The following is a 26,644-nucleotide window of genomic DNA, read 5'->3' on the forward strand; positions in this document are numbered from 1 at the left end:
AAAAAAACAGTTCAAAGACGCGACATGTAACATGTTATTTAAAACTTCAATGAAACTTGACCAGACACCGTATCCAACCTTACTGAACCTCTTTGCTTTCCAGGTTCTCCCTGGCCCCAGAACACTGTTCCTTCGGAGATTCCTCCAGTATAACGGTCAAAAATCAAGTTCCTCTTTCTGCCTTTCCCTTCAGGATCTAGTCCCTCTTCGGCGACGACGACCCTCTTATCAAATGGAGTTGTATGAACAGTGAAAGCGCCTTCAAATGTGCCATGCATCTGAACATCTAAGGGTGCGACTGCGGTCTTTGCGTCGAGCACAACAGTAGAATTTATGGGTGCAGTAGGGAAGGCGACTTTGACTGGAGAGTTAGCATTGCGAGCACGAACACGGAATGCTCCACCCGATGAGGTAATTTCCCCGGCATCGACGGAAAACAGGGAAACGGAAGCTTCTATGGGACTTTGATTGACAGAGGAATGAGTAAAAATTCCAGCCTCGTAGTAGCCATAGTGATCAACCAGACTCACGAATTAGCAGTGTTCATTATAAGCTCAGTCATATCTTCATCGGTTTCATCGTTCAGCAGATTGGCGGTGATATTAATACGAGCATTGGCGGTAGACAACCTTAGCGACTTTCTGACAGTGAAGTTGCCTTCGATGGGACTGTGTGGTGATTCTATGCGAACGGAGTGGGCTTGCAAGGACTACAAGAAGCGAAGGAATGACTTGACTATAAGTATGCATCATACACAAGATAAGTGAGGATACATACATTGACTTTTACAGGCTTATAAGCTCCAGTCAAAGAGACGGAGTTGAAGACGATTGCCTCCGATAAGTTTGCGACTTGGTGTCCAAAGATACCGTGCATTTCCGTCCTGAAATCCGATACTACGAGAGGAAATTTTTCTGAGTGCTTGGGAAAGGCCACGTTAATGTCGAAATAGATATTGTGCATATGGCGATGAGGATGAGGGTGCGAGGACTAGAGATAATTTCAAAATGAAGTGGGTTAAGCGGATAGTCATGTCCACTTACAAGTAACCCAACTCCATTTCCTCCTTCCCTAGTGACTACATCACAGAGCTTGATCGAATCAAGTAGTGTCTCGTCATCGTAATGTGTGCGGATGGAGACAACAGCGGAGTCGCCCTCCTCATCAGATTGGGTGATATTGATGTTGCCGTTTATAGAAGGACCCCGAGCGACTAAAAAGAGTAGTTCGGAATCGATTGGTAGTTCAAAGGTATGTTGAACACTAGAGTTAGGTTCTCCTTCAGGCCACTCCGCACATTGTCGAATCATCAGCTCTGGAAACACAGGCAGATCAGAAGACTCGTCGGTAAAGTTCTCCATCTACAAGGTTGAAAGATAATGTGAATATTAGACATAGATTAGCAGCATAGTAAGACAAACCCATGACACCTCGTCGTCCGGTTGAGGTTGATGGGGATGGAAGCGATGTGGATGGTGACCATGCACATGACTGAGGTCGAAGTGACTAGAGGCGAATAACACGAAGATTGTGAGCAGGATCAAGTGTGCGCAAATCCGCTTTCTCCTTTGAATACGCAGTCTAGAGATATCTTGCTCTTGAAGCGCAGCGAAAGATTCTGGGCCAGGTGATGCGACAATTCCGGCAGGGCATTTAGTACGAGATGCTAAATCGTTGGGGGTAAGCAGAGGTGTTTTCTCTGGGTCCATTTTCCGTTTGAGCGGAGGGTCAGGAAGTCAAGGGAGGCTCGTCGTGGTTTAAGTAGGTTATCTTCTATATAATTAGATTTTTATGACATACCTCATAACCTGCTGAGGCTGCGGCTGTGCATTATTAACTGAATAGGTCGAGACAGTGTTATGATAACTGTGCCGCAGGATTCGTGAGCACCAGATAGGAATCGGGAGCCGTAATGAGCATTCCTGAGCATTCCCACTGGTGATATCTGAAGGCCTGAAGTGATTTGCCGGTACCGATGAATTCTGGAATATGTTCGCGGAGCCCGAAGTTGAACTCGAGTTTTCAGCCACTATGAATCTTGTTTGAAAAACATACATGGCCCTGGCAAGGTGATTGGGTGCTGGTGAGTGTCATGAGGCTTCGAAGTTCTAAGTTCTGGGGAACGTCGTAAGTACGAGTTTGAGCCACGTGATCAAATATCTGTCTCACCACTAACTGCGATGTCAGGCGAGGAAATCAACCCTTATGAACTTTTAGAAGTCAAGGTAGAATCTACGGATCAAGAAATTCGAACTGCATATCGTCAGCGGTCGTTGAAAGTTCATCCGGATCGAGTCAGTGAGTCGTTTCGACCAACGCAGAACAATTTCTAGCTCACTATCTCTTCTCTAGAATCCGAATAATCCTGAGGCTGGTAAGTAAACAACCCTCATACGCTGAATCGCCACATATGTGATTCGCTCATCTGTAGCCCGCAAGTTTCACGAATTGAATCAAGCTTATGAACTATTACTCGATCCCCTACGTAGGCTTGCTCTCGATGCCAAGCTTCGCCTCAAACAAGCCCGGACGGAGAGATACAAGAATTACGATCTAAAACGGAAAAATATGGTTGATGAGCTGGAGGAACGGGAGCGCGCTCTGAAGAAGACAAAAGCAGATAAACAAAAGGAGGAAGCTGCGCGCTTTCAAGAGACGGAAAAGATCAAGGATCAAGGAAGACGGTTGAGGGAGGAGAAGTCGAAGGAATTAGAGAAGAAGGAACAGGAAGCAAATAAGGCGGCGAAAGGAGAACAGGAAACGGATGCGCCTACGCTTCGTGAGTTTATCTTCGATTCAGAATTTACTGTCTATTGATTGAACTACCCACTACAGAGTCCACAGACACGACCCTCCGCGTAAAGTATCTCCTAACCGAGCACCCGACTTTAACGACCGCTTCCTCACTTGCATCCCTCTTCGCTCCGTTCGGTCCTACAGATGTTGAAACCATCGTTGTCTCTCTCAAGTCGTCAAAGAAATTTCCGCATAAACCACCTAAATATGGAACTGCACTCGTTCCTTTTAAACGTATCGGAGATGCGTTTGCTGCTGTATGCGCCACCGGCCGGCCTGAACGAGGTTTGGGAGGGATCGAAGTTGGGTGGATAGGTGGAACTGAGCCTGAGATTTTGGGGTGGTTGCGGAAGAAGGGTCATTTAGGACCTTCAGGAAGCGGATTATCGAAGGAATCGCAGGTACAACGGTCTGAAGAGAAAGCCCTGCCACCACAGACACAAACTCGTGCATCCGGTTCCAATGAGTTTTTTTCTTTTCCCTCATCTCTCGTGCGTTGAATTCTCATTCGTTCTCGATGTGATTGTTCATGCGTTTTGCTTGTCCTATGTAGCCCGACTTCTGCAAGCCTAGTGATACACCCAAGGTCGGTGAAATCGATTATGAGTCCCTGACATTGATGCGCTTGAGGCAAGCGGAAAGAGCAAGACTTGAACGGGAAATTTTGGAGCAAGAAGCGAACGAAAACTGACAACGCTCCTCTATGAACTTCAAGGGGGAGTGGCCGGGGTCTTTTCCCGAGGATTACTGCTTCATCACATTTGCCTCCGATAGTTGAACTGTATACGGAACTACCACCCGTATATTACGTTCCTCGAGAATGACCAGGTCATACTCCAATGATGGGTTTGCATTGTCCCTAATCCCTATCCTCTGTTAGCCTGCGATTTTTCATGCTCGATGCCATGGGAGGACTGCATCGTAGTACTTGTATAAATACATGAAAGCAAAGAATCTGTAAAGCCTGGACCAGAAAGCTATCTGGAAAGAAGGACTGCTTGATAAGGACTTTGTTATGTACCATTAAACATGCAGCAGGCGGTGGCCGAGGGCCTCGGAAGGCAGCTGTGCCGTCAATTTCCCGCGACTCGAACACTAACCTTTCCCCACTTTGTCGCCCGTCAAAAGCTCTTGCTCGTCGTCGGCAACGCTCAGCTCGGCTTGCTTTCTCTTTCTACTTCGATATAAGCTGTTCAATACATTGGCTCTGTGTCCTTAGTTCTCTTCCCTGCCATTTTATTTGCCTATCTGCTTGGTGTCTGGACTACCTCTTTTCTCTCAACCTTCTCTTTTGTCAGCCCTTCTTTAAAGCCGATCCTTATATTGGATGGCGTCTACAAACCGAAGCAAGGCGCAGCGGAAAGGTGCTCCAGGCTCTGCTGGGTGATACTAAAACAAATTCCATGTTTGTATCTCAATTAATATCTTCGACAGTCGTGCTCCCGCTTGGTCTGGCGCTCGCGCTTCTCCCACTTTTTCTCCAACCAGCAACTCTCCCCGTCCAAATCAAGGATCTTTCTCATCTGTCGTTCAACCAACTACAAATCGCCTCGATAACCCTCAAGACCGTGTTCTACAGTCGTTAGCTGGTCTCACAGTGCGTACTTCTCCTGTTTTTTCCCCCATAGCTCTTTGGGCCTCATCACATCCTATACAGGGGACGACTATCACGCTTATGACTAAGACGTCTCAACGCTATGAAGGAGTCGTGTTTTCCACCAACGGCGAGGGCGACACCACTGGTGTGACTTTGAAGGATGTTAAAGAGCTCACAAATCCTGGCGCGCCTTTGAAGGACCAACTTTTTATCGCATCAACTAACATCGAGAACTGGAGCTCTGGCCCTGCTGACGCCAAATTTACGAACGGTGACAGTGAGTATTCATCAATACTAGTCACGTACAGTTGATGATTGTTTTCATGGGCCCAGCGTTCCGAACCGATACAGATATCAGTCAAAAAAAGACGGGAGGAGGAGGAGAGAAGGAGCTCCAAGCCTGGCAAGCGCCTCCAGATGCACCTGCTACATCTGAAGGTACCCAATTTGCACGCGGAGACGATGTCACGTTCGGTCCAGGATCCAACAGCAATGCGTCTTGGGACCAGTTCACAACAAACGAGAAGCTCTTCGGTGTGAAGGCTACTTACGACGAAGATGCATATACCACCAAACTAGATCGTAGTGCGCCAGAGTACAAGGAACGTGCTAGAGAGGCTCAGAAAATCGCCGATGAAATACTTGGGGTGCGTTATCAATGTTTCTTCATTTATCATTCTGACCTTCCCCTCAGGTTGCTTCAAACAACCCACACGTCGCAGAGGAGAGGAACCAGGCTCATGATGACAGCGGTATCAATGAGGAAGACAAGTATGTGATCTTCTGGTAGCATTCGAATGATGATTTTGATCGCGTTCCAGATATGGTGCTGTTGTTCGAGGCACCAATGCTTATGTACCTCCAGGTGCTAGGAAGCCGGGACTTCCGAATGCGACGAAGACAGAAATTCCAAAGGTTTCTGTGAACGGTCCTGACGGTGCTACCATCTCTTCCACATCACAGTCACCAGCTTCTTCTTCTAAAAATCCTTCCCCTGCTCCCAATGCCAATGCCAATAAGGTGAAAACACAGAATTCGATTCTAGCGTTGAACTCACCGTTTATCGTCAGCCTCCCGCGGATGCCCTGCCTGCTTTGAGGGAATTCGTGGCCAACGAAAAGCAGCGTCTGACTGAGAAACGTCAAGCACTTGCTAAGAGCGAGATGGATAAGCGCATGGCGGATTTAGTCAAATTCAGTCAGAGTTTCAAGGTACTGTTAAGCCGTCTTCAATTTCCCTATCTGAACTATCAACAGCTGAACAAACCTATTCCGGATGATCTTGTCCCAATCCTGGCCAAGGACGAGGATAAACAAAAGCAGATTCGTGAGAAATCGAACAAAGATGCCAATTCGTCGCAAGCACGTAACATCGGGTCGTCCGTCTCGACGCATTCAGTGCCAGCTCGTGGGCCACATATAACGACGGCGAAAGTTGTCGAAGCTGGTCGTAAAACTGCTGCGACAGCTACTAGTACTACCAAAGCTACGACGCAAGCGGCCGGAGTAGCTGCTTCTGCTACTAATAAGGCTGAGGCAACTAAGCCTACCAAGCCCATGATGTTCATTCAACCTATTCCACCATTCAAGGGTAGCAAGAGGCAGTCTCTACAACCCTCCCCCAATGCAAACGGAGTTTCCAATGGTGCAAACGCAGCTCAAGTGTCTGGAGCAACTAAGGCTCCTGTACCTAATGCTCCTGCAAATCGATTAAATGCTGGATTGAATGTCAAAGCATCAACATTCAACCCACGCGCCGTTGCTTTCACCCCCGTGGGTTTTTTTTGGTCCCTCAGTACCCCCGTTGTCGTATCTCATTCAGTTCGTTTTTCCTCAGGGCGCTCCTTCTCCTGGACCTAGTACCTCGAATCACAGTCTGTCATCTTCTGTGTCTCCTAAGCCCAAAGAATCTGTGCGTATTGAACAATGATAGTGGGACTGAGAAATTTATTGAGAGTCAGGCTCCTACTACACCGAATCCCTTCTTTGGCACCCGTTTGATCAAGAAAGGGCCTCCGGTCAATGTGAAGGATGACTTTAATCCTTTTAAACATAACAAGGTGGTAGATGCCTCCACCATCGGTGAGTCACCAAACAACTCAACCAGTCCAGAGTATCAATAGTATCACTAGCCGCAACTTGGCCTTATAATGGAAAACGTTACATGCAACTGTTCCCTGCGCCACAACACCCTCCTCAAACTCCTCACATGGTTGCACCCCCTCCTACGATGCCTCCACCTCCTCCATACGAAGAAGATCCGAATCAACGTGCGGCAGCCCCTGGCGGCTTCGTCTACTATGCTCCGACCTATTACCCTGGTCAAGTAGGAAACTTCTCTTCTGTTGTGTTCACTGCATTTGACCTCCACTCTTTACCTTAGCCTATGATGTCTGGCATGGCGCCTCCCGGACCTCCCGGAACATTTATGCCTCCCTATATGCAGCCTATGCACTATCCTCCGAATATGCCACCAAATGGTAAGCAGCTAGAGCATCAGTCAAAGAAATGGCCTTTATCAGTTCCTTTAGCGATGTATGCTCCCCCAGCAATGGGTCAAATGCCACGTAAAGTCTACACTTTCTTCATGATGCGCACATCACTGAGTATTTGTTCTAGCTTATATGCAGGCACCTCCACCCGGGACCTATCCTCCCCCACCAAATGGTGCCGGTCCTCGGCCTTCCATGCCGCCTACTCCGATTCCTGCTCATGCCCACCCATACTATCATCAGAGCCCTCAATGTGAGTCCATTCTTCTTATGTATTTTTCTTGATGTGAATAAACCATATTTGCGTGCTAGTACAACATGCGGTTCCTTACCCTATGATGATGCCGCCACCGGGCAGTGTTCCTCATCCATACGACGGTTCAACTGCGCCTCCAGTGCAAATGGGTGGTCATGCATAATCAGAGTTGTGCTGTGTGGTTGGGAAAACGACGGAGAAACGGGGCGCGGGAATTTATCTTCGCTGGAATTCATAATTTCGTTGTCACTAGCAATCCGTGTGTTGTCGTTGCTACTTTTCTCAATCTGGATCTGGAATACTACCCACACAAGGCTTCATATCCCAATGCGAAGCATAAAACCCCAAACTCGATATTATACGTACAACAACTGACTGAAAACAAAGACTGAAAACAAAGACTGAAAACAAAAATTCTTTAACGAAAGATTTGATAAAAACTATCGTAAACATGACATCTCAACTTTCTTCAACAGACCCTTCAGTGTCCCAGTGGTACGATTACAATTTGCCTGAAGCCAGGCCTCCATATCCGTCCTGATTGATCCAAGTTCTTCAGAAAGGGGCATATGACCGTGTGATCTGACATCAACTGGATTCAGTAACAAGTGAAACAATCGTTCCCAAAGGTTGGTTTGCCAGTATCGCTTGAGCGGAGTCGTAAGTCTAAACTTTACCTTGCCATCGGAAGAGGTCGACGAGCCTATTGCACTGGCTTGAATGTATTTGCCAAAGAACATGCAATATATAATGCCTGCCAGTCCGAAATAATCAGTTTGGAAAGTCCAAGGCTTTCCCTGTTGTATCTCTATGCAATCGCGTTCATCTGTTTCCCAGTCTGCGATGAACTGCTGATTGGCAGGAAACAACCGCGTATCAATGGTCCGACCGAAGTCAACGACCTTCAACCCCTTATAGCTCCAGCCTCCTTCACCGGAAGGCCGATATGCACTGGACCAAGAAGAAGGGCCCCCCGGGACTTCTTCTAAACGCAGCAGACAATTGTCAATTTTGAGGTCTCCGTGGATGAATCCGATGTCATGCATGATTTCCAGCAGCCGCAATAGTTCGATAGTAAAGAACATAACCAGAAGCTCGTCGAGGCAGGCACCCTGCTGAGAAACACCTGCAGATTCAGCTGTGTTGACAATGTCTAGAAGCGTACCCTGAGGGCAGTAATCTAGAACGAGATAGCTCTCGTCGCGAAATGCGTATAATGCATGGGGGAAGACGATAGATCGACGATTTGCAGGAGGAAGTGCGGAATGTAGTCGACGTAGGACGTGATATTCCCAAATATTTCGAGGTTTCACAACCTTCAAAGCGACCATAGATGCCTCATCCCCCTCCATCTCATCCTCGTCCTCAAAGTCAGAATCACAATCGGACAGCGCACCGCAGTCTCTTGCTTTGAACACAGCTCCAAAGCCTCCCTCTCCCAACTTCTCAGAGACAACAAACTTTTGACCATTCAATGTCAAAGGATGAACTGCATCGCCACCTCCGGAGCTGGAGCTGGTTTTTCTATTCTTCTTTGCGTACTTCTGCAGTTCGTCGTATCCATTATGATACGTGCCGGTGAGGTCGTAATATTGTGAGTCTGCGTTGAGCCGTGAGAGTAAGGCTTGGAAGATTGGGGGATCAAAAGGATTACATGGGTTAGAAGGTTTGAAATTGGATGAAAGTGTCAAAGTATCGACTAGGCTTAATTTGCTTGTTGACTGTGTCAACGTAGAGATTGAAGCTTCAGAAGGTAAACGAAGGGGATGGATATCATGAAGACCCCCGGCCTCGTCTTCGTGCTCGAATTCGTCTGCTCCATCTGGAACAAGTTGCGCAGCTTCCAGTTGCGAATCCTGTTCCTCTTCGATAACTGGGGCGTGCTTGGAAAGGATACTAGGCGTATTGAAGGTTGAATGAGAAGTCGAAGTGTACTCGAAAGTGCGCTCTGTTATTGGGGTCATCACACTGAACTGACCGAATCGCCCACCAAAAGGGACGTCGTGATAGTCTACTTCCTGGCCATCGTACATCTCTCCAAGCTCCTCTCGTAGGGGCTCGACAACGTCTTCTTGACATTCTTCGTCGATGAAATCGTCGGAGTAATCGTTATCGTCCTCTTCAGGATACTGATCCAGATCTATCGCATCCTGTTGCTCCTGTTGGTGTGGCGTATTTCCCTGATCAAATTCCTCGTCATATTCGGGCTCGTCGTAGTCCACATGGCTCTGATGTTTTTTCTCTGTGAGCGGTTCAATCTGGATATTATCCTCAGCCGGATCCTTGTATGGGGTAAAGGTCGGTTGTTTAGCAGGCGGAACGGACAATTTCATGGTAGATAACTTGGGAGTGAATATGCTCTTACCCTCGCTGGGCCGACTAAATACCTTAAATGATGTTTCGGGGCCTGGGTCCACAAAAGGTCTGAAAGCGACTGGATGAGAAGCTTTACCGACATCATGGTCCGATTTGGCTCTTTCGTGAGTCAAGATGGTCTTTGGTCTTGGTTGACCATGATCCTCAGTATGAGCTTCGCGAAGCGGCAATGGTTGGATTTCGCTTTCAGGAATGAAGACTTTCTGAGAGAAGATACTCTCCACTGAAGTATTATCCCTCTTTGTAAACTTCTTGGAATCTTGAAGCAGATTTTCATTCTGATGAGGAGCGGCCTCTTTCTCGGCGAAAGCTGATCTAGATTTGTGTGTTGGTGTTTTGTTTTCTAGATCGACAAAAGGAGTAAACTAAATAGAATAACATTAAATCACAGCGATTTTTTCGCAGCAATCTTTGAACTCACAGCGGGTTTGTTGGTCTTTCTCGGTTTGATATCATCAGAGTTTTCGTCCACGAACGGTTGGAAGACTGAAACATGAGATCATGAGTATGTACCGACAAAAGAAAACAACCAACCAAACCTGCCGATTTATGTATTCCATCTCCAAGTGTGGTTGGGGGAGAAGTAGTCATCCGAGGCATAGCAACGGGCTCAATCTTCTTCACAGGCGCGTGCTTACTACCCATACGTATTGTCCTTTCAGGAGAGTTGTACATGCCGAACACGTCTTCGAGTGCTTCTCTGGTATTGATCGTCACAGTGGGCTCTCCAGCCAGCATGCTCTTTCGTTTGCCGAAGCGACCCTCACCAGGTCTGAGTACGGTCAAAGACGATGAGCGTGCGGAATGCGCGAGCGATTCGACAGGAAGAACTGGCCATTCTTTTCTGAGAAGACCCATCGATCGAGTACGGGCTTCTTCAAAACAGAATTCGCCTGTTTTTTCGGTATAAAGCAAGGTCATATCAAAACGAAGCTTCTCGGGGGGTTTTCCCGGCTGAGGAGGGGCCAGCATCGTCGCATAGCGTGACGCAGCACTTGACAATTGTTTAGGGGAGCATGCTGCCGCCGTATTTGTCTTGGAAATATCTTGGGATATGACAGGCTTTTTACCATGCCTTTTCCGAAAATCAGTGTATCGTGCCTTCAATCGCTCAATAGGACGAGCATGACGCTTGACGCCGGTCCGATAGACTTGGTCCGCGTCTTCAACTCTGTCAAATTTGAGCATGTTTACGAGTGTGAGCCATGATTGATACACACCGTCCTGCGGCTTCCAGCATGCGAGCGTATTCCTCGTATAATAAAGAATATGATACACCAAATCCATTCTTCCAAAGTTGTGAATAAATTCCGATTGCCGACCTTTGACTGACTCTATTGGCGTACAGCACCCAAAGCTTCAGGTACCTAAGATCGGCTTTGTACGCTTCGTCCTTCTTGAACTTCTTGGTGGCTTCGTCGAGGAGCTGGGACAGCCCAGAGTGGGGATCCTTATCATCAAAGTTGTCAAGGGTCCACTGGACGAACTCGACGTAAACAGCCAGAGGATCTTCCTCAAACGCGATGGCCGCGATTCTCTGCTTGAACTTGTCCCGTTGGCTCTCGAGGCCGTCCGTTTGCATGGCGGTTCGTTAAACGCTGGAAGTTGATGATCATGAGTCGCGTTAATAAGCACGTGATCGAATTTGATCTTTTCTTCGATTTTTCTCTTGAACTTCAGTCATTAAATCTTCCATACATGCATTTAAACCGTTATTCATAACTGGTTTCCTCTTCTTCACTCAAACGGTAACTCTTCCGATCTATATACCCTGCATCCATAAAAACTGCCTTTGGGGAACTATATCCACGTCGACTGCAGCTCTTTTACATCCACCATCCGATTGTACTCTGTTGAAATTCTTTCGCATTGTTCATTGCTGCAAGTATCGATAGGTAACCTTCAAGCTCGTGGTATCGTCTTGAATACTTAACATCATTTACAGCCCTATACATGCAGTCTGATGCAAATGTTTTCAATGTCGAGGAAGAGGAATCTCTTTTCGGCTCCCCGCCTCCTTCCCCACGAATAGGTAGGTCACCATCGCCAGTGTTAGCCCTTCCCAGCCGTAGCGGGAGCATTGTAAAGCTACAAAATGTGGGGACCATTGCACTTCCTGGTTCCCATTACATTTCTGAACTTCCCGTCAATCCATTAGTCTTGCCTTCAAGTTTCTCCACCCAGGCCGCTGCTAAGCCTTTGGCTCCTTTCCAAATTAGCGCTGGCCATTTTGGAGGCCCTACGTCGCCGCATCATTCATCCTCGTCGTCTACGCCATGCAGTTCGCGTGCGTCATCTCAAGGGCCCTTGTCCGGGCAGTCGAAAGGAAAGCATGGTCGACGCCGTCGAGAAGATGAATCACGCGTTGTACGCGTTCCACCACCTGAAATTCCTCTTCCAGATCCGACTGGCCCTCCCCCTGCCAATTGGTTACGAAGCCAATCGGCGCTTCTCGGGCATGCCGGATTAATTGGCGGTGTGAAAACATCTACGCTGTCGAATCGGCATTTTCGAGGCTCGACCGCAAAAAATCCAATTGTCATCGACGATAACCAACATAGCAATCAACAACAACACCATCATCCTTCTCCCAAACGCTCGCGGCCAGCTCCTCGTTACCAACTTCCTCTGTGTCTCGATCTTCCTGCACCTTCCATACAGGAGATCGTACGCATCCTTATAAAACAACGGGAGATATTTCCTGTATTACAAAACATCCTCAAATTGAGTCGGAACGGCTTTCCAGGATTCATCAAAGACACCAACAACAGTCCTTCCCCAGGCCCTGTGCCCAAGAAGCGCAAACTGAACAAAGTACCTGCTGGTGCTGTTGACTGGGACGTGCCGTATCCTTTCCAGCCAGGAGAAGGCCCTGAGGCTTATTCGGCAACGTGGGAGCAAACCCGGGGAAAACAACTTGTTTCCCAGCTTGTGTCCTTGATCAAGGCTGCTTCTCGTAAAGCTGCTATACGAAAATATATGGAGCAGGACCGGCAAATAGAGCTGCAGACTACAATGCAAGATCATAATTTAATGAAGGAATGGGAGCATGCAATGCCCAAGGTAGAAGGTCACTATAGGCATGAGACCACCTTATATGGTTTGCCTGATATGCCTTCACAGGATATTTTGGCTGATGCTAGTAATAACCCTGTGAAATCTTCAGATCTACCTGTCCGCTCTTCCCCAGCCCCCGAATCGTCGCCATTTGATGAACTCCTAGCTTCATTGCTCACAGTCTCACCAAAGTCAGGTGACTCGAATGAAGCAGCCACCAGTCCATCTAACCTTGGCTCACTGTTTGCTAACACCGGTGCGCAAGAGTCTACACCAGAACTTGACCAGTCGGTCATAGACAATTGGATGTCGATATTCCAGACCTACCAGGTGCCTCCCTCGCTAGAAGAAACCGCGACATATTTCTCCGATTCCTCCTCTTTAGCTCCCCAAATCGCGGGACCTTCTTCAATCCCCGACTTACCACTCGATCTCGGTCCCTGGGCTAGAGTTTCCAATGGTCCAGGGGACGGGAACCATCTTTCGCACTCAGTTGTATCTTTATATCCGACTTCGAACATTGGTGGGCAGCCTCAAACTGACGCTCATTCTTCGGATTCCACGTCCTTCGATTTGAAATCGCTGGCTCCCAGCATGAATCCATGGGACACAGAATTGGTAACACCCATGCTACCAACAGCAGGATATTTGGATGCTTTCAATGGCCTGATTCCAACGAGTAGTCCGAAAGAATACGGGGAACCATATTTCTCGAGTGGCATGATGGAAGAAGGGATAGGGGGTAGTGGCGGTCATCTCCCGATGGGATTGATGGACTGTCCCCAAGGTATGTGGTGGCGCACGATCTCGGAGACAGTGCGAACTCATCATAACAAAGAACTACAAGGTATTGATCAACCAGCGAAGCATCCGCCCAATTTTTCGGCTGTTCCCTTGAGCGCTCTCTTTCCTACGCTAGCGCGCAATATGCCTCCTCCGCCGACAATTACTGGAACCTCTTCGGTCTTCACGCCGCCTGCTGTTCGTCCGTACAATTCATCTGGTCGTACGATTAATAAGGTTGATCTTTTGAGCCGCGCCCGAGAACGGCGCGCGCAGTTGGCGGACGAAATTCTAAAAACTCGTACGCAGTTGTGGGAAACGACCATCGAACATGGGGTGTTGACTCGCCTTGCCAAACTCTACACGTAGTATAAAGCCTTCTTTTTGTGACTGTATCGTTCTTCAAATGGCGTGAGTCCTCATCTCCTGATATCTCGTCCTCCTACTGATGTTCTTGTAGTCAACAATATACTTACAATGTTCACTTTGTACCAGAAATCGTTGAAGTCTGACGATCACAGTAGCTCCGTGGACTCCCCTCACCATATTACACTAATTTCATAATACATGGATAAACAAAATCGCTGGACATAGTCAGATGGTATGGCTCTGAAAGAGGTCAATTGTGATTGTTTTCCGCCGAGAATACCATATCTTTGCTCTTGCATCTCATTTGAACGACTTTTGTGTGGGGATTAAATCTGAATGACTGAAACGGATGAAAATCTTTCAAAACGAAGAGATTGGTAGATAAATTGTTCAAGTCAGTGTTCCTCTTTGGTTCGGTGCAATACTGTCTGACTTCCCGTCGCTAGTTTAAGATGTTGTACCACTCGGACCTTTTAAGCCGTGTTCCTTAACCACAGTACTTATGTTCACCCGATTCGTCTTCGCGCTTTCCCCGCAGTGCCTTGCACGTCTAAAGAGAACTCGTCTGAGAAGGCCTACGCTCGGATCAATCCAGCAAGAACAATTTCATTGTTCGACTCTGAATCTAAATCTTGAACCTGGTGAACGAACGGTATTCATCTTAGTAACCGTGTTTGCAAACCTACTAAGTCATCCATGCTGGGAGATGCCACCACATTAAGCTCCGCCTGAATATTCACCTTATCTTTTTATCCTTATTTCGAATTCATTTCTCTTTCTCAGTCATCTCCAACGAAATGTCGGGACATGTGTAGGTGCTCTTCCTTCATACCTCGGAAACTGGTCTCTAAATTTCAACCTGTCTGAATCAGAAGCACTATGGACGATGTACTCATCGCTCAATTGCCTCCGCTCATCCTCAGATCAGCTTTGAGAGCTTTGGTATCTCAGGGAAGAGCTTCGCAAGCCATATTTGTTGATCATGTCCAGAGAAGACTGAGAGCATCTCCTCCTTCTTTCATACCTCCTGCAGAGTTGTTCAATCACGACGCCCCGAAAGCTCCTCAATTTCTGGCTTCTGTACGGTGCATGTTCTCCAGCAAAATCGCTGCTGAATCTCTTCCGTAGTAAGTTATTCGCATCTATCGTTCAGTTTGTGTGACTTACGATAACTCAGTCTCAGTTACTTTTTTACCTCCATCGCACAAGCTCGCCTTCTCTGGGCATCAGAAAGCGAGCTAGAAACCATGCTTATAAGAGCTTGTGGAGATGTTGTACAAGCTATGCAAGCACTCAAGGAAAGCCGACCTTCTAGAACAGAAGAGTTACAAAGCAGGTTGCTAGAACTTCAACGGGCGCTGTTGACATGCGATACCTATAGTCTCGAGAAGGGACTGTCTCGTCCATTCACTCGGGCACGAGTTCAGGTTACTGACGCTTATTCTTGGTTTTTCCCGGATAACGCCTTGCTTGATATCCCCGAATACCATGTTAGGCCTCAAATTTCAAATTGGGTCAAATCACGTCCCAATGCAGGAACTATGGTGACGACCCTATACACCCCTCTGGGCACTCTGAAAATACCGAGGTTGTTCAATGGTCTTTGGCAACTATCTTCTCCTGCCTGGGGTTCTGCAACGAGTAAACAGCAGAACGCCGCTCTTGGACGACTGGTAGAAGCAGGTCTGGTAGCGACTGATATGGCTGACCACTATGTACGAAGGTCAATATTCTACCAGTATAAAACTGCTTACAATCCTGCTTTGTATTCACAGGGAGATGCTGAACTTGTATATGGACTATTTCGTGCAAGTTTGCCACCAGCGGTCGCTACCACGGTCGTTGCTGCTACCAAATGGTGTATATTTCGACAACCTGAGATCGATATATCACGTCAATTCGTCATGGAAGCTGTTCAAGAACGATCAAGACGGCTTGGAGGACGAATCGAACTGCTGCAATTCCATTGGTATGATGTAAGTAAACTTTATCTTCTTTGAGTGGGCGCACTCAAAGGCTCTGGTAGTATTCAAACAAGGACTACCTGTTCATTCTTTCCGAGTTGGTGAAAATATCAAGATCACATCCAGAGCTCGTTTCAAATATTGGTCTTTGTAATTTTGATGCTGTGCATACAGAGGAAGCATGCCTGCACATTTTGTCGGAAATCGGAGAAGTCGGCCTGGTTTCCAATCAAGTTCAGGTGAAATTTTGCCTTGCCAGTGCCGGAGTGACTCCATTCATGATTGCTTTACAGTACTCGCTGATAGACAGCCGCCCATCGATTCAGTTAGCTGAAGTTTGTAATAAATACGAACTCAAAATCCTGACTTACGGCTCCTTGTGCGGTGGATTCATCGCAGAGAAATGGCTCGGCGTTGAGGCTCCGGATATTTACAGTGAATCGCTGCAGTTGACGCCCTCTCAGAGAAAGGTTCGTTCTTCATTCGAGATACATAACAATAAACTCACATGTATCTCGATTATATACAGTATTTCGATATGATAACGACATGGGCATCTTGGAGTGACTTCCAAAGCTTGCTACAGAGGCTTAAGCACATAGCAGACAAGCATCATGTCGACCTCACAAACGTAGCCACGCGTTGGGTCCTTGATCGTCCTGCAGTGGCAGTTGTGATTGTTGGCACCCGCCTTGGTGTGTCAGAGCACATCGAGTCGAACCTCAAGGTGTTTTCTTTGCAATTGGACGAAAATGATACGAAGAGTCTCAATAATCTGGTGTTGAAGCGTGCTGAAAAGGTTTATAAAATTATTGGGGATTGTGGAAATGAGTATAGGTAGTTGATTCTGGGCATTATTTGCCATCGAATGTAGAAAGTATCCGAATTGAGGAATGATTGATTGATTGGTTCCATTACATACTTCTTATATTTAATTTTATGTACACGCGCCCCGCCTGTTTCTCTTCCTTCATCCTTATTCTCTCAACTTGTGCCAACTGGCACCAACGACTAGCACTATTTAAAACGACTTGTTATGCTGACCGCTCTTCTCTATCATTCTATGATTTTTGGTTTAGTTGACGCGGCCAGTGGAAGTCTGTCGCTGCGGGACACGCCATCCCAAGGGTATTTCAATCCCTCGAGCAATGGAGGATCTATGTTAACGGTTCGCTCTGAGCACTTCCCAAGCAGTACGATGTAGTGCTCAAGCTTCTGAATCTAGACTGTAGAAAATACGAGTCCGCTAGGCCAACAGGAACCTATTAACTTGATCATTTCTGCAAACTCTGACTCTGCTGTATTGAAAGATGGGAACATAGATGGCGGGCTACAGAACTACTTCAAGTGAGTTCCTTATCTATGCTTCTATATCGCTGAAACTTTCTTCGTCTTGTGAAGTTCTTTAGGCTTCGCTGGTGAATGTCTTGGGAATCATCTAGGTGATGATCAACAAGCCAACTTGGGTGATGGAAATGGGTTAAGTCAGTCGGCAATCCTCCCGAACATCACATAGGCTGAGCTTACGGTCAACAGTCAACCAAACCGGTGTCATGAGATGGGACTACGGGAATGTACAAACAGGCACCTGTGAAGAAACAATAGACGGTGGGAATCACTTTCGTTATTGGATACAGAATGGCAGTGCTGCAGATAGCAACGCAGTTTTCGTGGCTGCATCTTACGAGCTTCCAGCATCGAGTACGTCACGAACTTCGAGGGAAGTCATTTGTCTAACTCACGAGGCCCCTTCTTGTCGTTTAGGCAATCACGACATCGTGGTGAACGGCTACAATTTTGGCAGAGACTGGATTGTTGGAAATATCACGGGCTCCACTATTCCTACAGCTTCTCTAACCAACTCATCCTCGTATTCTGGGAATACCTCATCCAATGGTTTTTCCTTCTCTACAACCGTTCAATACGTTTCGGGTCTACTGCCTAACACCAGCGCTGGGATAAACCACAACCTTACAGTGGCTACAGATGGTGAAAATGCAGTAGATGGTTTTGTTGCCGTTCTAACCGTCAAGATCACTGCAACGAATAGTAGTGCCTCCGCAGCTCCCAGCGCAGCTCCCAGCGCAACTTCTAACTCTTCGAGTAACAGTGCTGCTCCTATCATGCTCACATCTTGTTTGCCTTTGCTTCTGCTTCCCCTCGTGGTACTCACATCTTACCCCAATTGATACAATTATTCCTATTTTGGACTTAGCATTGCCTGTCTTTACTCGCTCGGATGATTGATAGTATCCCGATAGCAGTATATTATTGTTTAGACATGGACCAATCTTTTAAAACACTTTAGAGGCCACTTATATTGTATTTGATCTTCCAGCGAGGGTACATGCACCTGTACTTAGCTCGAACAAGCTCAATTGTCAGGATAGAACATCTGAAGTGCAACATACGTCTACATCACTACCACACATGTACAAGGTTTGATTAGTGCATCCCATACTCCTCTGCCATGCCTCTTGTCATTCTTCGTCCAGCCATCATACCGGGAGAAGGCATGCCACCCATTCCTCCACCACCCATTGCCATTGCAGGATTTTGATGTCCAAAATCCATATTTCCACCTATACTACCTATACCTCCGCCCATTCCGCCCATGTTCCCCATACCTCCCATCCCCATGCCACCGCCCACAACTCCACCCATGCCACCGCTCATATGCATTTGCATCCGTGCAGGCGAAGCATCATGTCTTCCGTACTGATTTGAAGGCATCCCCGGAGGAAATCCTTGTCCGGGACCTGGTCCTCTCATCACGGAAGGCGAGTTGGGGTACGGATAATTTATCGGAGGTGGCCCTCCACCCATAGGTCCTGAATGGCGGTTTGGTGGTGGATTATGAGGATTGGATAAGTGGAACGAGTTATCTCTTTGAATATTCAAAGTCTGTCCCTGCCTTTCTTGCTGTTCCTCCGAAGGACCGTTCTCTTCTTCGTATTGCTTTTGAGCAGATTCGCGGAGAATTGCAGGATCGTAGTATAGATCCGAGTATTCTTCTACGTGAAATCTGAAGATCCTGTGAACTCTTGGATTGAACAGAACCAGCTGAATGCTCACTGTTGTGTACCGACATCCCAATGAGGCCCTCGACTAGCTCTGGCAGTCAATAACAGGGAGTTCCATTCAGATGCACTTTCCTACGGAAGTCTTTCAGTTAAGTTGAGAAGAAGAAGCCAGGAATTGACGAACAATTGCCTGGGTCATTTCATGGCTTGATTGGCCAACATCCGTTCGGATTCCTGCAGAATCAGCCTGTGCTTCTACTTCCGCTGTGAGCTTTGCTCCCATCCTTTGTGCATTGTGTCTCGGAACTTGAACTTTTATCACACCAATTGGTTTGCCCGGTGCCATGATAGTAGCGGAACAAACCCAGAATGCCGAGGCATTACGGAGGATCACACGGGACGCAAAAGCCATGGCAGTTCAAATGAACTGCCATTAAGGCATCACAGTTGGCATCCGGTCGTGACCGGTTATGTTGCAAGCGCAGCGGTCCGTTCGATCATGAACCTTGATAAATAACAGAAAACAACAATGTAAATTCCAAGCTGAATATATAAGCTATGTCCCAAAATTCTGCAAGTCTTTTGTTTACTTCAACAATCCTCTTTATGTATGCAGTATAAGAAGACCATCATAAGGTTGAGGTTAGAATTGTTTTACAACTAGGCCACAAAACCAGTTGATACAGGCTGGTAGACATATCCCACACATCTGCAAAACCTGTTTTTTCGGCTAATTCTCCGAAAGCAGCTGAGAGCGCTTCCCAGCAGCCAAAGCACCCAGAGCAAGGTTGAAATTTTGCTCTCGGTGCTTTGGGTGCTGGAGAGTGCTCTCCAGCCAGTACCCTTGCTCTGGCGAACATACAGGTTTTGCAGATGCATACATGAACATTATCTCACACTGCATGCTTCAAATAATAGAGTTGATTGTAAGATGAACCTATCAATGCATGATTTTTTCTGTTAGCTGGAATATTAGTAGAAGTTGTTTGTAAGGCATAATTTATCTGTTCAGGTATACATATTTTTTGTTACTCAGAGGTGGTTTGCTGACAATGTGCAAATGTTACATAAGCTGAGCAACTGTATAAACAGTTTTACACTTATTAATTATTTCTGCACTATTTTGAAAGGTCTCAAAGCAATGGCAAAATGTACATTATCTGTAAGTATGGGCTGGTAAGCAACAATCTCATGCAATAAATGCACTTCAAGTGGTCTTGATGAACTATTTGAATACTTGCTCAGCTGGACAGCACTATCATTGACTCTAAAGTTATTATAGAATCCTGGATTGGCAAAATTTCCAATCATTTCTTTTTTTTCTGCATCTCCTTTTTTCAGTTTTGTTTGGAGCTAAAAACAAGAATAGACCTGGACAGTGAATATAAACTGGACTGTAGAATAGTGTAAATGGACATTGTCCTTGCACTAGTCTGATTTTAAGCTTTCATTTATTGTTTTCCCCTAGAGCAAATCTATCTGCATAACCTGTATGCTATAGAGTAATAATATTAGCTGAACAACATCATCTGTAAAACCTGGATGTTCATGAGAGCAAGGGTACTAGCTGGAGAGTGCTGTCCAGTGCTGAAAGCACTCCCAGCAGTTTTTCAGTACTGCTGGGAGCACTTTCCCAGCTGGACAGTGCTGTCAGCTGCTTTCGAGCTCTTAGCCAAAGATATAGGTTTTACAGATGATTAGCCAACCATGGCTTTGTACAACAAATGTTGTTATAACAAGCCCAATAATTATATTACAATTTGCTCTTACAAGAAATTCTCATTATTATGACTTTTTCATAAGAAGTAAGCTTGTGTAATTATAAATACATCTAATATTACAAGTCTGTACTGAACACTGAGACCCAGAATATCTGAAACCTGTTGCTGGGATTGCCAAAGCTCCAGCAACTTGGTCAGTTAGGACCTAGGGGTGTGGGGGCTTGCCCCCACCATTAATCTACTAAACTTACTAAGGCTGCTACAGTTAGCCATCAATAAATAATGAAATTGCTGCACAACAAAATGTAATCATAGTACGTGACTCAATATATTCCATACTATGAATGAGTTTGGTGCAGCCGGAGTGCGCAGGTGAGTTTTTGTTTTTTTAGCACTCATGGATTCAATTCCTTATCTCATTATAATTAACAGTCCTTATTACTGATCCAAATGAAGCATGAACTGTTGTTATTACAACTGCATAATTATTAAAAGCACTTCTTATAACAAGTCATTTATATATTATCTATGACTTGTTATCAACAGTCTTCTTTGTACAATATCATTGACTGGGGCTCAACAATGCTCTCTAGCAGCCAAAGTAAGGAGAGTAAAAATATTAGGTGCTTCAAGCTGCACTAGCCAACAATACAGGTCTTGGAGATGAAAAGTTGAAGTTCTTTGAAATGAAGAGATAATATTTATGATTTGTAAGAATATTACTCTACTAAATCACATAGGGAATGTGTACTTACATGCAATATTGAGAAAGAGTCAACAAAAATAAAAATACGGTGAAACCCCACATGTCATGCCGAAGCTTGCCGAAGTCATGGCTGACGCTGATCCCTGCCAGTCCGTGACAGTCACTGGTCACAACTAGATGCCACAGTGGATGCCTTAATGGCAGTTCAAATGAACTGCCATGGCTTTTGCGTCCCGTGTCAAGATAACAAATCATATGTAATGTTCCCGCGCATCTTTCTTGAATCTTTCTTCCATGTCGCGTAGGGCTGTAACGCCCTCCCTTGAAGCTTCTCAACAGAGTCATATTGATGACCTTGTCCAGCGCAACCGGACGCATGAGCAAACCATTCGGAAACTCAAAGATGAGCTTGCACAGGAAAAGAACAGAGCTAAATCCGTAGTACAGGACATCCAAACTAAGCTTCATGCTGAGAAACGAGAGTGGCGAGAGGCGTGTGACACCCTTCAGTCTTGTCACCGTATTCACCAACTGCGCTTGCACGTAGAGTTGGAGAAGCAGAGATCAGGTCAACTTGCCGAGCAAGATTTGCTTCGGAAGGAGAAGGTTGCTGCGCTGCAGAGAGAGTTTGCAATCACCAAGTTTCAGATCCAGGAGAGTCTTTTGGAGCGTCAAATTTTGGAATTGGAGGACAAAGTCGCAGAATTAGAACAACTACGTGATGAGGAAAGGCAGGCTTCCAACGCTCGGATACTCGAGCTTGCTGCTCATGTGGGGATGCAGGAAAAGCGATTGGAAGCATCTGAAGAAGCCAGAGCCAATCTCGAAGTGCGTTGTATATTTCTTAAACCTTGGCCGGTGTATTCAAACTGTCAAGCTCACAGGCCGAGCTAAATGGGCTGCACAAGACGAATGCAGAAACCCAAATTTCCTCAGAGTCTTTCATCGTCAAACTCGAGCGTACGACCTTACAGCTCGACGGGGAACGCTCCAAACTCGCTGAATCGGAACGGGTCAACGACGAACTCAAGCGCTCAAATGATGAGTTGAAGAGGCAGATTGCCAAGTGGCAATCACTAGAAAGTAAAGGCGACATGGAAATGGAAGCGGAACGGAAGAAGCGTGTGGAACTCGAAATACGACTTCAAGCTACTCAAAATCAGCTCACCAAACGAGAAGGAGAATATGCGAAGGCGGAAAAGAGAACGGCAAAGGCCAAACAATATCTGGATGATTGGAAGGTTTGTTGTCAATTCTTTATCTCTCTCTTTCAGCCCGCCAATCCGCTGTGTAGAATCACGCAGAAACCTATCAAGGTGAAGCGGAAGACTTGAAGAAAAAACTTGCGAAGTTAGAAAAAGTAAATAAGAAACTCCTGTTCGAGGTCGAGTCTTTTAAGGAAATTAAAATCAACAAGGCTCGTAAACTCCACTTGCTGATATCCTCACGCAATGAACACCCGCTCTTTCAGGATTCTCCGGTTGAATCCGAAGAAGAAGTCGCCCGTACTGTGAGCCAGGCTGGCCCGTTGTCTCCAGTACCCATTCCCGCTGCTGAAACATCCCAAAGCAAAATTGCTTCCAAAAAATCTTCCGCCAAACCATCATCGCGCCGCATGCGCAAGGCATCTGCATCCGCCGCGTCGTCATCATCGTATTCTCCTTTGGATGTGAATGCCGACGCATATGATATTCCTGCAACTGCACACGCAAAAGGAAAGAGAAAACATACAGCTGACAGCGATTCAGGAACGGAGATTGAGCAGCCACAGAGAACGACAAGGTCTCGCCTCAAACCTAACACGAAAGAAATTGCGCCTGCCAATGACCTCGAAATCGAGATCATTCCCCAGGAGGATATCAAGGGCCGCAAAGGAAAGCGGAAAGCTTTTCCTCTCCATGCAATAAACGAAGAGCAGGTGGAAGGTGATGGGGCACAATCAGCAGTTCCTGCCAAGAGAAGGAAGCGGAATGACGACCCGGAACGACCCAAACCCAAAGTACGGGGGGTTGGCAAAAATACGCTACCCTCTAGGGCAGAAAGTACTGCATCGACTGCCACTGTAGACCCCGAATCGGGAGGCTCCAGCAGTCATAAACCTGGCACAACAAAGAAGAGGAAGATCAATTTATTCCAATCCTCGAGCAAGATGGATCTTTCGAATTTGGATTTTGGTTCACAGGTGCGTTCAGTAATTGCTATGTTTAATCACTCGGAAAATCCTTACCTCCGGTTTAGGGAAGCGGGATCCCTTCAGTGCTCTCGCCTCTAAAACCAGAGCAAGCCATTCCTGCACGCTCGACCAGTTTTTTGTCGTTACTGAGACGTTAAATCCACTTCCTTGTTTGATGTTTGTTCCAATTGTATGTACACACATAATTGCACTTTTCAACGCCGAATAAGGTATGATGCATCCATCCTGTCCTCATTTGTAAGATTGGAATCATTCAAATTGAACAAATACGAGAACAAAAAAGTACATGATATACAAGACACAAAATTCTGTAGCCACGTCATGAAACTCCTCTCGACGTGGAAAGCGTGATTAGAGCGATTAAGGTGGCTTTATCTTGGTCTGAAGCACCTGTAACTACGTATAGTTGCACCTCAACCCGAGGTCCATGATGTAGCAAGACGCCCATACGAAACGACGGGGGTGCAGGTGGTTGGTAAACGGTGAAAAAAAATGTCGGCAAAATTTAGCTTTATAACGAATCAGCGCTGACAAATCTACTATCACCACGTGCTTCACGGGTTTCTTAGCCCGTTTTCCAAGTTCCGCTTTACCTTCCAGTCATGCCAAGAAGTGTTTTATACGTTTTGAATATTACATCTTTTAATTCTTAGCCACCATGAACATTCTCAAATCGCTGTTCTCCTCACCTCCGGCGCCTTTGAGCTACATGAAACTTGGTCCGGACGGCAGTAAAGATAATCCCTTAATGGTACGGATGGCGTTGCTGAACGTTGAACGTTGAAGTTAATATTGAGCGCACGACAATTCAAGATCCAATTCTTTACATGGGAATCCCAAGTAACAGAAACAAGCTGGTGGAAGCATTTTGAAAATGAGATACCGACATTGGCAGAAATGGGATTTACTCAAGTCTGGTTACCTCCACCGAACAAAGCAGCACATCCAGTAAATTCACTTGCGCCACTGTTGGGCAAATTGACTGAGAGTTGTTTCTCTTAGGAAGGAAGAGGATATGATGCGTATGATCTTGTAAGTCCATCTTGTGCCCTCTGGTAATGACCCCTTGTTCTCAGTATGCTACAGTGGGACTTGGGCGAATTTGATCAGAAAGGCTCGATCGCCACAAGATGGGGTGCGTGTTTTTTTGTACTCCATGTCACTCCATCTCCTTGACGCCTTGATCAAGGTTCAAAAGAAGAGTTTTTAAGCGCATGTCGCGTCGCGAAAGAACACCAAGTAGATATTATCATCGATGCGGTGCTCAATGTACGGGCTTAGGCGCCTTTTCTCTGCCGTCCGTAGTGAGAACTAAGTCCTGGGTAGCACAAGCTCGGGGCCGACAGAGTGGAAGAGGTCAAGGTTATTCCTGTCGATCCCCAAAATCGTCTGAAGGCACTTGGTCCACGACAAGAAATTGAGGTATCTGATTCTAGTGGTGGCCTTCAAGATGAGATTTGACTTTGACATTTTGGCTTTCACCTTGTATGCAGGGTTGGACAGTCTTTGACTTTCCAGGACGAGGTAATAAGGTAAGAGATCCTATCGTCTGTGCATGATTTTTCTTCACTGTTCACAGTATAGTAGCATGCGTTGGAACCAAGAATATTTCACTGGTGATGAGTTTTTCACGTACACAGGATTCGGACTGATTATACCTTAGGCCTCGACTGGGATCAGAAGACACAAACAAAAGGTGTTTTCAAAATTGTTGGAAAAGGCCACAAAGGCTGGTCAAAAAATGTTGATAAAGAGCTTGGAAATTATGATTACCTTCTGGGTGTCGATGTAGGTCAATGAAGATATCTGACAGCGTCGCAAAGTTCATTATACTCCCAGATTGACCATCGCCATCCCGAAGTACAGAGAGATTTCTTCTCTTGGGGATCGTGGATAATGGAGGTGTGTCTTGATCGTTCTGTCTCATTCAGAACACCTTGACGTGGCGAGGGTTTCAGACTACCGGTGCAGTTGGTTTCCGCCTTGATGCTATTAAACACATAGATCGTGGCTTCACTTTACGTTTCGTATGCTGTTCACCTTCATCAAACGTCGCTAAAATTAACTGCTGAACTGCTTCTCCGTCAGCTTCAAAGCACCAGAAAGTCCACAAACTCCAGAATGTTTTCAGTTGGTGTGCTCCATGTCGTCTGATTGCATGGGATGTTTAGGCTAATTGTCCATATAGCGGAATACTGGTCCGGCAAGTGTGTATCGATGATCATTCTCACTGTCGCAACGCTCATCTCGTTGAAGTATCAATTCTGTCTTACCTTATACTCGTGCTTTCAAAGGGGAGGTGGTGCCATTCTTTCCCTGTTCTTCCCGCGCACATACTCACTAATTTTCCACAGACAGCTTTCTTTGACGTCCCTTTACACATGAATTTTCACCATGCTAGTCAACACTACTCCCGCTATGATTTGAGGACCCTGATGGATAATTCCCTCGTCAAAATTAAACCTGGTCATGCAGTCACTTTCGTTGATAACCATGAGTACGTGTATTGCGAACTGATGTATCTCTCCAGTCTGATTATATTTGAAGCACTGTAATTCCTTATATATCACAGAATGAAGCTTCTGCTGATTCATTCCTACTTGTTCAGGTCGAGGGTCAGAGCCTCGAAAGTTGGGTGGGTACATACTCTGACATATCCCCTTTCCTGCAAGCCCACGTAATTTCCTCGATTCCATTAGGTTGGAGACCACTTCAAAATACAAGCATATGCTGTAATCCTTTTGCGGGGTACAGGGTACCCGTATGTCGTCATTTACTTTTGGCCTCAAAATATTTCTATCTTATTCTCTTGCTAGATGCGTCTTTTACGGTGATCTCTATCCCAACACAGAATGTTTCAACGAAAACATCGCCCGCAACCTCGAGCTACTTGTAAAAGCACGGAAATTGTATGCCTATGGTGGCACCCAGGACTACCCATCTACAAAGAACTGTATTGGTTTTGTTCGCATGGGTGATTCAACGCATTCCGGGTGTGCTGTTATCCTGAGTAATCGAGAGGAGTGAATTCGCACTTGCCACATTGTACAGCCGACTGATTGGGATTATCGAGTAGTGACTACGTGCATAGTATTCGAATGAACGTGGGACGGGTACGTTTTTTCTACGTAGTCGGACACAGCTAATGCAATTTCACAGTCCCATGCCGAATCAACATTCCAAAGCTACTTAACAACGGATGGGCGAGTAGAGATAGACGCTGAAGGCTGGGGTGAGTTTACTTGTTTTGCAGGTTCTGCTCAGGTTTGGGTTAAACTGGAGAGTTAATATGAGACGGTTGGTGCAGGATC

The 26,644-nt window shown here is 46.2% G+C and overlaps 14 protein-coding genes across 14 annotated transcripts; 9 read left to right on the forward strand and 5 right to left on the reverse strand.

Moving 5' to 3' along the window:
* Nucleotides 1-38: 38 nt before the first annotated feature.
* Nucleotides 39-1,310, reverse strand: C8R40DRAFT_1048781 (uncharacterized protein; the record flags this gene model as incomplete). Its single annotated transcript, XM_046224525.1, has 4 exons — nucleotides 39-462; nucleotides 531-709; nucleotides 778-990; nucleotides 1,044-1,310. The coding sequence occupies 4 exons, from the start codon at nucleotides 1,308-1,310 to the stop codon at nucleotides 39-41; spliced, it is 1,083 nt and encodes a 360-aa protein (XP_046084838.1).
* An 870-nt stretch (nucleotides 1,311-2,180) lies between these two features.
* On the forward strand, nucleotides 2,181-3,487 carry C8R40DRAFT_1049022 (DnaJ domain-containing protein; the record flags this gene model as incomplete). The annotated part of the gene is made up of 5 exons (XM_046224541.1): nucleotides 2,181-2,294; nucleotides 2,353-2,374; nucleotides 2,432-2,779; nucleotides 2,836-3,287; nucleotides 3,350-3,487. The coding sequence occupies 5 exons, from the start codon at nucleotides 2,181-2,183 to the stop codon at nucleotides 3,485-3,487; spliced, it is 1,074 nt and encodes a 357-aa protein (XP_046084839.1).
* Nucleotides 3,488-3,836: 349 nt separating this feature from the next.
* Nucleotides 3,837-7,516, forward strand: C8R40DRAFT_355458 (uncharacterized protein). Its single transcript, XM_046234818.1, has 15 exons — nucleotides 3,837-4,179; nucleotides 4,231-4,393; nucleotides 4,454-4,670; nucleotides 4,727-5,040; nucleotides 5,088-5,164; nucleotides 5,215-5,413; nucleotides 5,464-5,604; nucleotides 5,650-6,165; nucleotides 6,230-6,304; nucleotides 6,354-6,474; nucleotides 6,525-6,718; nucleotides 6,776-6,872; nucleotides 6,924-6,959; nucleotides 7,012-7,137; nucleotides 7,197-7,516. The coding sequence occupies exons 1-15, from the start codon at nucleotides 4,124-4,126 to the stop codon at nucleotides 7,301-7,303; spliced, it is 2,439 nt and encodes an 812-aa protein (XP_046084840.1). The 5' UTR covers nucleotides 3,837-4,123; the 3' UTR covers nucleotides 7,304-7,516.
* Nucleotides 7,517-7,554: 38 nt separating this feature from the next.
* On the reverse strand, nucleotides 7,555-11,134 carry C8R40DRAFT_1111555 (uncharacterized protein). Its single transcript, XM_046228370.1, has 4 exons — nucleotides 10,737-11,134; nucleotides 10,056-10,687; nucleotides 9,938-10,002; nucleotides 7,555-9,881 (listed from the first exon to the last, which is right to left on the reverse strand). The coding sequence occupies exons 1-4, from the start codon at nucleotides 11,096-11,098 to the stop codon at nucleotides 7,581-7,583; spliced, it is 3,360 nt and encodes a 1,119-aa protein (XP_046084841.1). The 5' UTR covers nucleotides 11,099-11,134; the 3' UTR covers nucleotides 7,555-7,580.
* Nucleotides 11,135-12,315: 1,181 nt separating this feature from the next.
* On the forward strand, nucleotides 12,316-12,504 carry C8R40DRAFT_1019473 (uncharacterized protein; the record flags this gene model as incomplete). The annotated part of the gene is made up of 1 exon (XM_046222978.1): nucleotides 12,316-12,504. A coding segment is annotated over one exon (189 nt), but the record flags the coding sequence as incomplete, so codon positions are not given.
* Nucleotides 12,505-13,235: 731 nt separating this feature from the next.
* On the forward strand, nucleotides 13,236-14,118 carry C8R40DRAFT_355059 (uncharacterized protein). The gene is made up of 3 exons (XM_046234815.1): nucleotides 13,236-13,360; nucleotides 13,412-13,767; nucleotides 13,852-14,118. The coding sequence occupies exons 1-2, from the start codon at nucleotides 13,294-13,296 to the stop codon at nucleotides 13,723-13,725; spliced, it is 381 nt and encodes a 126-aa protein (XP_046084843.1). The 5' UTR covers nucleotides 13,236-13,293; the 3' UTR covers nucleotides 13,726-13,767; nucleotides 13,852-14,118.
* A 486-nt stretch (nucleotides 14,119-14,604) lies between these two features.
* On the forward strand, nucleotides 14,605-16,530 carry C8R40DRAFT_1048883 (putative aryl-alcohol dehydrogenase; the record flags this gene model as incomplete). Its single annotated transcript, XM_046224531.1, has 6 exons — nucleotides 14,605-14,852; nucleotides 14,903-15,440; nucleotides 15,501-15,701; nucleotides 15,752-15,928; nucleotides 15,983-16,159; nucleotides 16,219-16,530. 6 exons carry the CDS (start codon nucleotides 14,605-14,607, stop codon nucleotides 16,528-16,530), a joined length of 1,653 nt encoding a protein of 550 aa, XP_046084844.1.
* A 222-nt stretch (nucleotides 16,531-16,752) lies between these two features.
* Nucleotides 16,753-17,878, forward strand: C8R40DRAFT_1048600 (uncharacterized protein; the record flags this gene model as incomplete). The annotated part of the gene is made up of 5 exons (XM_046224518.1): nucleotides 16,753-16,857; nucleotides 16,915-17,036; nucleotides 17,091-17,173; nucleotides 17,226-17,390; nucleotides 17,454-17,878. 5 exons carry the CDS (start codon nucleotides 16,753-16,755, stop codon nucleotides 17,876-17,878), a joined length of 900 nt encoding a protein of 299 aa, XP_046084845.1.
* A 101-nt stretch (nucleotides 17,879-17,979) lies between these two features.
* C8R40DRAFT_355251 (uncharacterized protein) lies at nucleotides 17,980-18,661 on the reverse strand. The gene is made up of 2 exons (XM_046234817.1): nucleotides 18,101-18,661; nucleotides 17,980-18,047 (listed from the first exon to the last, which is right to left on the reverse strand). Exon 1 carries the CDS (start codon nucleotides 18,513-18,515, stop codon nucleotides 18,135-18,137), a length of 381 nt encoding a protein of 126 aa, XP_046084846.1. The 5' UTR covers nucleotides 18,516-18,661; the 3' UTR covers nucleotides 17,980-18,047; nucleotides 18,101-18,134.
* A 30-nt stretch (nucleotides 18,662-18,691) lies between these two features.
* On the reverse strand, nucleotides 18,692-19,165 carry C8R40DRAFT_1111566 (uncharacterized protein; the record flags this gene model as incomplete). Its single annotated transcript, XM_046228371.1, has 2 exons — nucleotides 18,765-19,165; nucleotides 18,692-18,714 (listed from the first exon to the last, which is right to left on the reverse strand). A coding segment is annotated over exon 1 (263 nt), but the record flags the coding sequence as incomplete, so codon positions are not given.
* A 1,746-nt stretch (nucleotides 19,166-20,911) lies between these two features.
* Nucleotides 20,912-21,373, reverse strand: C8R40DRAFT_1111569 (uncharacterized protein). The gene is given in 3 exon segments (XM_046228372.1): nucleotides 20,912-21,112; nucleotides 21,189-21,253; nucleotides 21,264-21,373. The coding sequence occupies 2 exon segments, from the start codon at nucleotides 21,239-21,241 to the stop codon at nucleotides 21,010-21,012; spliced, it is 156 nt and encodes a 51-aa protein (XP_046084848.1). The 5' UTR covers nucleotides 21,242-21,253; nucleotides 21,264-21,373; the 3' UTR covers nucleotides 20,912-21,009.
* A 69-nt stretch (nucleotides 21,374-21,442) lies between these two features.
* Nucleotides 21,443-21,835, forward strand: C8R40DRAFT_1015159 (uncharacterized protein; the record flags this gene model as incomplete). The annotated part of the gene is made up of 1 exon (XM_046222921.1): nucleotides 21,443-21,835. A coding segment is annotated over one exon (393 nt), but the record flags the coding sequence as incomplete, so codon positions are not given.
* C8R40DRAFT_355526 (uncharacterized protein) lies at nucleotides 21,735-23,561 on the forward strand. Its single transcript, XM_046234819.1, has 5 exons — nucleotides 21,735-21,967; nucleotides 22,017-22,380; nucleotides 22,434-22,556; nucleotides 22,611-23,321; nucleotides 23,378-23,561. The coding sequence occupies exons 1-5, from the start codon at nucleotides 21,861-21,863 to the stop codon at nucleotides 23,468-23,470; spliced, it is 1,398 nt and encodes a 465-aa protein (XP_046084850.1). The 5' UTR covers nucleotides 21,735-21,860; the 3' UTR covers nucleotides 23,471-23,561.
* Nucleotides 23,562-23,991: 430 nt separating this feature from the next.
* Nucleotides 23,992-26,621, forward strand: C8R40DRAFT_1048810 (glycoside hydrolase family 13 protein; the record flags this gene model as incomplete). Its single annotated transcript, XM_046224527.1, has 20 exons — nucleotides 23,992-24,084; nucleotides 24,147-24,281; nucleotides 24,336-24,365; nucleotides 24,420-24,468; nucleotides 24,523-24,602; nucleotides 24,660-24,755; nucleotides 24,827-24,865; nucleotides 24,913-24,949; nucleotides 24,997-25,121; nucleotides 25,173-25,235; nucleotides 25,292-25,360; nucleotides 25,422-25,467; nucleotides 25,522-25,540; nucleotides 25,590-25,632; nucleotides 25,688-25,834; nucleotides 25,942-25,968; nucleotides 26,033-26,094; nucleotides 26,150-26,356; nucleotides 26,407-26,446; nucleotides 26,493-26,621. The coding sequence occupies 20 exons, from the start codon at nucleotides 23,992-23,994 to the stop codon at nucleotides 26,619-26,621; spliced, it is 1,536 nt and encodes a 511-aa protein (XP_046084851.1).
* Nucleotides 26,622-26,644: the final 23 nt, after the last annotated feature.

The sequence above is a fragment of the Lentinula edodes genome, assembly GCF_021015755.1.
Source record: "Lentinula edodes strain Le(Bin) 0899 ss11 chromosome Unknown C8R40scaffold_24, whole genome shotgun sequence".
In the NCBI taxonomy this organism is placed as follows: domain Eukaryota; kingdom Fungi; phylum Basidiomycota; class Agaricomycetes; order Agaricales; family Omphalotaceae; genus Lentinula; species Lentinula edodes.

What these genes read in the sequence shown, in the direction of transcription:
- C8R40DRAFT_355458 (XM_046234818.1), top strand. Translation starts at nt 4,124, where the DNA reads ATGGCGTCTACAAACCGAAGCAAGGCGCAGCGGAAAGGTGCTCCAGGC. An exon ending in GGTATCAATGAGGAAGACAA is followed by an intron (nt 5,165 to 5,214) that starts GTATGTGATCTT and finishes ATCGCGTTCCAG; the next exon opens with ATATGGTGCTGTTGTTCGAG. An exon ending in GCGCCGTTGCTTTCACCCCC is followed by an intron (nt 6,166 to 6,229) that starts GTGGGTTTTTTT and finishes GTTTTTCCTCAG; the next exon opens with GGCGCTCCTTCTCCTGGACC.
- C8R40DRAFT_1111555 (XM_046228370.1), bottom strand. Translation starts at nt 11,098, where the DNA reads ATGCAAACGGACGGCCTCGAGAGCCAACGGGACAAGTTCAAGCAGAGA. An exon ending in ATGCTGGAAGCCGCAGGACG is followed by an intron (nt 10,688 to 10,736) that starts GTGTGTATCAAT and finishes CAAATTTGACAG; the next exon opens with AGTTGAAGACGCGGACCAAG. An exon ending in TGGAATACATAAATCGGCAG is followed by an intron (nt 10,003 to 10,055) that starts GTTTGGTTGGTT and finishes CTCATGTTTCAG; the next exon opens with TCTTCCAACCGTTCGTGGAC.
- C8R40DRAFT_355059 (XM_046234815.1), top strand. Translation starts at nt 13,294, where the DNA reads ATGATGGAAGAAGGGATAGGGGGTAGTGGCGGTCATCTCCCGATGGGA. An exon ending in ATTGATGGACTGTCCCCAAG is followed by an intron (nt 13,361 to 13,411) that starts GTATGTGGTGGC and finishes ATCATAACAAAG; the next exon opens with AACTACAAGGTATTGATCAA.
- C8R40DRAFT_355251 (XM_046234817.1), bottom strand. Translation starts at nt 18,515, where the DNA reads ATGGGTGGAGGGCCACCTCCGATAAATTATCCGTACCCCAACTCGCCT.
- C8R40DRAFT_1111569 (XM_046228372.1), bottom strand. Translation starts at nt 21,241, where the DNA reads ATGTGGGGTTTCACCGTATTTTTATTTTTGTTGACTCTTTCTCAATAT. An exon ending in ACTCTTTCTCAATATTGCAT is followed by an intron (nt 21,113 to 21,188) that starts GTAAGTACACAT and finishes TTCATTTCAAAG; the next exon opens with AACTTCAACTTTTCATCTCC.
- C8R40DRAFT_355526 (XM_046234819.1), top strand. Translation starts at nt 21,861, where the DNA reads ATGAGGAAAGGCAGGCTTCCAACGCTCGGATACTCGAGCTTGCTGCTC. An exon ending in AGGAAATTAAAATCAACAAG is followed by an intron (nt 22,557 to 22,610) that starts GCTCGTAAACTC and finishes CCGCTCTTTCAG; the next exon opens with GATTCTCCGGTTGAATCCGA. An exon ending in ATTTGGATTTTGGTTCACAG is followed by an intron (nt 23,322 to 23,377) that starts GTGCGTTCAGTA and finishes CCTCCGGTTTAG; the next exon opens with GGAAGCGGGATCCCTTCAGT.